This window comes from Etheostoma cragini, unplaced genomic scaffold (assembly GCF_013103735.1).
Source record: "Etheostoma cragini isolate CJK2018 unplaced genomic scaffold, CSU_Ecrag_1.0 ScbMSFa_2220, whole genome shotgun sequence".
In the NCBI taxonomy this organism is placed as follows: Eukaryota; Metazoa; Chordata; class Actinopteri; order Perciformes; family Percidae; genus Etheostoma; species Etheostoma cragini.
Genome location: NW_023266359.1, coordinates 88,934 through 96,220, shown reverse-complemented (window position 1 = coordinate 96,220; position 7,287 = coordinate 88,934). Strand labels below are relative to the sequence as shown.

General features: G+C 45.5%; 1 protein-coding gene across 1 annotated transcript; it reads right to left on the bottom strand.

Annotated features, from left to right (window-relative positions):
* Positions 1–1,319: 1,319 nt before the first annotated feature.
* LOC117940328 (Y' element ATP-dependent helicase YJL225C-like) lies at positions 1,320–6,031 on the bottom strand. The gene is made up of 4 exons (XM_034865651.1): positions 5,772–6,031; positions 5,181–5,352; positions 4,390–5,087; positions 1,320–1,388 (listed from the first exon to the last, which is right to left on the bottom strand). The coding sequence occupies exons 1-4, from the start codon at positions 5,874–5,876 to the stop codon at positions 1,320–1,322; spliced, it is 1,044 nt and encodes a 347-aa protein (XP_034721542.1). The 5' UTR covers positions 5,877–6,031.
* Between the last annotated feature and the right edge of the window lie 1,256 nt (positions 6,032–7,287).

Sequence of the window (7,287 nt, the reverse complement as noted above, 5' to 3'; positions counted from 1 at the left end):
TGGAGGACATCGGTCTGGTGGGGGACATCGGTCTGGTGGAGGATATCAGTCTGGTGGGGGACATCGGTCTGGTGGAGGACATCGGTCTGGTGGGGGACATCGGTCTGGTGGAGGATATCAGTGGGGCGGAGGACATCGGTATGAGAATAACAACGACGACGGCAGGTATGAGATTCCCTCAACACGCACCATCACAAGAAGAATACACGAGTAGTATGAAAAGGAGAGGACTGCAAAAGGGACACGCTACAACATGTACGCGCTGCTGATCTTATTGGGGACTACTGGACTCACTGGGTAACCATAATTATCTCGGAGTTCCAGTGCATTATACTGATGAAAAGTGGGCGCCGCGGGCACCCAGATAGCTTAGTTGGTAGAGCGGGTGCCCATGTATAGAGGTTTACTCCTCGACGCAGCGGGCCCGGGTTCGAATCCAGCCTGCGGCCCTTTGCTGCATGTCACTCCCCCTCTCTCTCCCCTTTCATGACTTCAACTGTACTGTCCATTAAAGGCCTAAAATGCCAAAAAAAAAAATCTTAACAAAAAAAAAAAAAGTGGGCGCTGCATTCACATGCTCTGACTTCAATGAAAACAGAGGAGAGACATTAGCCATGCAGCGCCCACTTTTCATTAGTATAATGCACTGCCGTCGTCGTTGTGATTCTCAGACCGATGTCCTCCACCAGACCTCCACCAGACCGCTGTCCTCCTCCAGACCTCCACCAGACCGCTGTCCTCCACCAGACCGATGTCCTCCACCAGACCTCCACCAGACCGCTGTCCTCCTTCAGACCTCCACCAGACCGCTGTCCTCCACCAGACCGATGTCCTCCACCAGACCGATGTCCTCCACCAGACCGCTGTCCTACACCAGACCGCTGTCCTCCACAACCCTAGAACCTGCAGTCTGTAGCTATCCACGTCGCTATGGCATTTGTTAGCGTCTCTTGCCTTTGTTTATCTCTACCCCCCCTCCCCACGCTGCATCTAACGTAGTCTGAAGCCCCGCCCACTGTGTGTGTCTTGTTGAATGATTGGCTGGTATCAACTGTCAAGGTGATATTTCAGACTGGAAGTACTCCGGAGATAAGAAAATTCAACTTTGCAGTATTACCAAAGCCTGTGAGCAACAAACTTTTACAATAATAAAGAAATAATAAAAACTGCGTTAACGCGCAATAAAAAAATTGTCGCGCGTTGATTAATTAATTAGTTAAGCGATAATAACGCGTTAACTTGCCCAGCCCCAATTATATTATATATATACTGTTTATAGTATATACACTGTTTATAGAATATATACTGTTTATAGTATATCATTTTTCTATTCTTATGGTGTTACCTGTCACTGTCGATTCAACCATCTCGATCTTTATTTCTGTTTCCTGTGAAACACAAAGACACAAAACAGATCTTAGAAAGGTGAAATATGAACTGAGATCTTATCATTGCTGTTAAATGACGAGTCTAATGAATCAGTTCTCTTGTTAAAAACTTAATCATAATAACTAATTATCAGCAGAGTTATCCATAAATGAAACATAAAAAAATGTAATCTAGCAAAGATCAAAGAGAGACTCCTGATACTAACCCAGAGTCCTGTTATTAACTCAGAGTCCTGTTATTAAACCAGAGTCCTGTTATTAACCCAGAGTCCTACTACTAACCCAGAGTCCTGATACTAATCCAGAGTCCTGTTATTAAACCAGAGTCCTGTTATTAAACCAGAGTCCTGTTATTAAACCAGAGTCCTGTTATTAACTCAGAGTCCTGTTATTAAACCAGAGTCCTGTTATTAAACCAGAGTCCTACTACTAACCCAGAGTCCTGATACTAATCCAGAGTCCCAGAGTCCTGATACTAACCCAGAGTCCTGATACTAACCCAGAGTCCCAAAGTCCTGATACTAACCCAGAGTCCTGATACTTACCCAGAGTCCTGATACTAACCCAGAGTCCCAGAGTCCTGTTATTAACCCAGAGTCCTGTTAGTAACCCAGAGTACTGATACTAACCCAGAGTCCTGTTATTAAACCAGAGTCCTGTTATTAACCCAGAGTCCTGTTAGTAACCCAGAGTCCTGTTAGTAACCCAGAGAACTGATACTAACCCAGAGTCCTGTTATTAAACCAGAGTCCTGTTATTAACCCAGAGTCCTACTACTAACCCAGAGTCCTGTTATTAACCCAGAGTCCTACTACTAACCCAGAGTCCTGATACTAATCCAGAGTCCCAGAGTCCTGATACTAACCCAGAGTCCTGATACTAACCCAGAGTCCCAAAGTCCTAATACTAACCCAGAGTCCTGATACTTACCCAGAGTCCTGATACTAACCCAGAGTCCCAGAGTCCTGTTATTAACCCAGAGTCCTGTTAGTAACCCAGAGTCCTGTTATTAACCCAGAGTCATTAAACCAGAGTCCTGTTAGTAAACCAGAGTCCTGTTATTAACACAGAGTCCTGATACTAACACAGAGTCCTGTTATTAACCCAGAGTCCTGTTATATACCCAGAGTCCTGTTATATACCCAGAGTCCTGATAATAACCCAGAATCCTGATACTACCCCAGAGTCCTGTTATTAACCCAGAGTCCTGTTATATACCCAGAGTCCTGTTAGTAAACCAGAGTCCTGTTAGTAAACCAGAGTCCTGTTATTAACCCAGAGTCCTGTTATTAACACAGAGTCCTGCTACTAACGCAGAGTCCTGTTATTAACCCAGAGTCCTGTTATATACCCAGAGTCCTGTTATATACCCAGAGTCCTGTTATTAACCCAGAGTCCTGATACTAACCCAGAGTCCTGATAATAACCCAGAGTCCTGATACTACCCCAGAGTCCTGTTATTAACCCAGAGGCCCTGCTGGGTGAGAAGCTGACGGCGATGCAGGTGGATCTCCCCCTTGTGTCCTGGATTGTTGACTACCTGACTGGCAGACCACAGTATGTGCGCCTGCAACACTGTGTGTCAGACAGAGTGGTCAGCAACACCGGGACCCCGCAGGGGACTGTCCTCTCTCCCTTCCTCTTCACCATCTACACCACAGACTTCAACTACCACACAGAGTCCTGCCATCTTCAGAAGTTTTCTGATGACCCTGCTGTGGTTGGATGTACCAGCGAGGGGGACAAGGCGGAGGACAGAGCTGTGGGGGGGGGGGGGGGGGGGGGGGGGGGGGGGGGGGGGGGGGGGGGGGGGGGGGGGGTCTGAGGACAGAGCTGTGGTCGGGGACTTTGTCACATGGAGTGAGCAGAACCATCTACAGCTCAACGTGACAAAGACCAAGGAGCTGGTGGTGGATCTAAGGAGAGCCAAGGCACCAGCGAGCCCTGTTTCCATCCAGGGGGTCAGGGTGGACATTGTGGAGGACTATAAATACCTGGGAGTGCACTTGGACAATAAACTGGACTGGGCCAAGAACACTCCAGCCCTCTACAGTAAGGGGCCAAAGCAGTCTCTACTTTCTGAGGAGGCTGAGGTCCTTCAACATCTGCGGGACCATGCTCAGGAGGTTTTAGGAGTCGGGGGGGGGGGGGGCAGTGCTATTGTCTTTGCTGCTGCATGCTGGGGCAGCAGACTGAGGGTAGCGGACGCCAACAGACTCAACCAACTGATTCACAAGGCCAGTGACGTCGTGGGGGTGGATCTGGACTCTCTGTTGGTGGTGTCAGAGAGGAGGACGCTGTCCAAACTACATGCCATCTTGGACAATGTCTCCCCCCCACTCCATGGCTTGGTGCTCAATCACAGGAGCACTTTCAGTGATAGACTCATTCTCCCAAAATGCACCACAGAGTGCCACAGGAAGTCATTCCTGCCTGTGGCCATCAAACTTTATAACTCCTCCCTCTCAGTGTCTGACACACAGACACTGAGAGAGGTTGAAACTGGACAATATTATCTGTATTGTGCATTAACACTGGCTGGTAATGTGTGCAATACTCAACTGCTACTATTATTATTATTATTATTATTACTTTTCACCATTGCAACACCTTAATTATGTTATTTATGTAAATACTGTATCATAATATACATTTAACTATGTAAATATCCACACTCCTTATATTTCATTATTTCTTTATTATATTTCTTATATTTCTAATATCTGAGCAACTGTAACACAGAGTTTTCCTTCGGGGATCAATAAAGTATTTCTGATTCTGATTCTGAGTCCGGTTATTAACCCAGAGTCCTGTTATCATACAACGTAAGTGTATATCTAACTATTAAGCGATATTATATATATATTAATAATATAAAGCATGACCCGTCGGTAGCTGAACAGCGTTCCTGCGTGGTGCTCGGTGTGAACAGTTATTATTTAATATTATTACTTTAGTAGTAACGGTTTGAGTTCATAATGAAGTTTATAATGAGACTTACCGCAGCAGCTTCAGGTGTGGGCGGGGCTTCTGACTCTGCAAGCTCTCTGGTTGGCAGGTCAGCAGCAACAGGTAGTGATGTCATCATGTCTGTGGAGATGGTTTCTATCTCCACCTCCATCTGTACGTCCGTCTGAGTCACATCCGCCGGGGCGTTAGCATCAGCTCTGGTGTTAGCGTTAGCCCTGGTGTTAGCTTTAGCCGGGGCTTTAGCTTTAGCCAGGGGATTAACGTAAACTGGGGTGTTAGCGTTAGCCGGGGTGTTAGCTTTAGTCGGGGTGTTAGCGTTAGCCGCGGTGTTAGCGTTAGCCGGGGTGTTAACGTTAGCCGGGGTGTTAGCGTTAGCCAGGGTGTTAGCGTTAGCCAGGGTGTTAGCGTTAGCCAGGGTGTTAGCATTAGTCGGGGTGTTAGCGTTAGCCGGGGTGTTAGCGTTAGCCGGGGTGTTAGCGTTAGCCGGGGTGTTAGCGTTAGCCGGGGTCTTAGCGTTAGCCGGGACGTTCGCGTTAGCCTCTGATTGTCCTGGGTTCTCCGGCGGTTCTCGGGGGGAGGGGCTGCTCTGGCCTGTGATTGGCTGGCTGATGATGACCAGGGGAACCGGAGCGGCGGCGGCTCTGCGTCTGGCGGTGCGGATGATCGCCATGGCGAGGGCCGCAGGGTCAGCAGCTGGTTGGTTAACGTTCAGAGACAACGCAGCGCCACCTGCAGGATTCACAGGAAAAACATCAACCAAAACAAAGGTTCCTATCAGATCTGCCTGTCTCTCTGTCTCTAACCGGTCTCTCTGTCTCTCACCTGAAGGCTTGATCTTATAAAGTGTCTGTGTCTTCTGTTTGTCCTCCTGTTCCAGTCTCTCCTGCAGCGCCTGGTTCTCCTTCACCAGGCTGGCGTACAGGGCCCTGAAGACCTGGACCAGCTGGCGGAGAACCTGCCGGGTCACCGGGACCAGGACCCCCGCCAGCCGGGCCTACACCATGAAACATAATAATATAATAGTAATAATAATAATAGCATATAATAATAATATTAATAATGTTAAAATGATAAAATAATGGTCCCGGCCACAGGCAGATAACCCAGGATAACCCAGGATAATACAGTTTGTGTTGTTTTTTTTAAGTTACTTTATTATTATTATTATTAGATAATAATATTAATAAATAGCACTGTTGACAGCAGGATTGTCTTTACTTCATATACGTTAAATGTTGCTTTGAATCCCGTTTCTGTAGTCTCGCGTGATTACAACTCGATCACTACAAAGCAGGAAGCGGTGGCGGGATTTAGCTCTCAGAAAAGCTTAAACATTAACATAATAAGCATGGTAACCATTAGTCATTAATATTAACGTTAATATGAACGTGTAAGCGTGTGCGTGTTTCCCACCGGGCTGTGCTCGTGCAGCTCGTGCACGGCGGACTGCACCGCCGCCTCCAGAATCAAGTTTGTCTGACGCTCAAAAGTCACGGTGGCGCGCGCGGTCCGGTCCATCACGGCCCACCAGCCTCGCGCCGCTCTCCCGACTCAAAGGTCCCCGGTTTACTTGGTTCAACCCGGTTTAACCCGGTTCAACCCGGTTTAACGGAGTCTAGGCCGATAATGTCTGAAACTAAACACGAACTGTTCTGATAGTCTTTGATCCAAGATGGCGCATTGATACACATCCGGGCCACTGCCAGTTCACGCCCTTTCAAAGTAAAATACAGTAACGTCACAAAATAGATTTTCAAAAAGATTTTTTTTTGTTTTGTCTTATAAATAACCCCGATTATGTCATTATATTATTAAATTATATACAATTATTTAGAATATTTATAGTTATTGTAGTTTTATATTATTAAATTATATAATATTATTTAGATTATTTATAGTTATATCATTAAATGATATAATATTATTTAGAATATTTATATTTATTATAGTATTAAATTATATAATATTATTTACAATATTTATATCTATTATATTTTTATATTATATAATATTATTAATGGTAATGTATGGTTATGTCACATGCCCTTCATGCCAGAGACCCGGGTTCAATTTCCCCAATGGTATCTCATAACCTAGTGTTAAAAAGGCTTTTAACACTGTTATGGTTATTTATTATTCCGTAAGTTTTTTGGAAAGAGATGATATCACAGAGATGAAAGGCTTCCTAGCTGTGTTTACAAACATGGCCACTGATTATATGTAGCCATGGCAACTGTTTCCCAGACACTGCAATACTCTGTCTGTCTCCATCTCTGTCTCATTACATATTACAATGTATAGCTTCCTGAACAAATCCTTTGGTGGTGGTGCAGTGGTTATGACACATGCCCTTCGTGTGGGAAACCAGGGTTTGATTCCCACAGCAGTACTCCATTCTAGTGATGTCACTCCACACTCTACTTCATGCAATACCCACTCATTATAGAAGCAGAAAAATCCTAAAATGTACACTATACTCAAACTGCTTTTTCACAAAGAACTGTAAAATATATCAATCTGAAAAGCACAAGCCGGATAGCTGAATAGTTTTCTTATCGTTTTAAAGTTAACTCCAACTTCCAACATATGTCTGTGTGTCTCCATCTCTGTCTCATTATATATTAAAATGTATAGCTTGAGGAACACGTCCTTTACGTCCTTTGGTGGTGGCCCAGTGGTTATGACAATTGCCTTTGAAGTGGGAGACCTGGGTTCAATAGGCTAGGTGCACGACTCAACTTCCGTTCTACTTCCGCTCCTTCGAGTGTGTGGGTGAGTACTTCCGGTACGATGGCGACGTTTCACACTCGATGTCTCCAAGACCTGCCCAAGCTAACCATATCCGACGTCCACAGACTGGTCCGAAAGGGATGCTCTGCCCCTCGGAGTAAACGGGAAAAAGGATACAAGATGTACCTTTCTAGTTTTA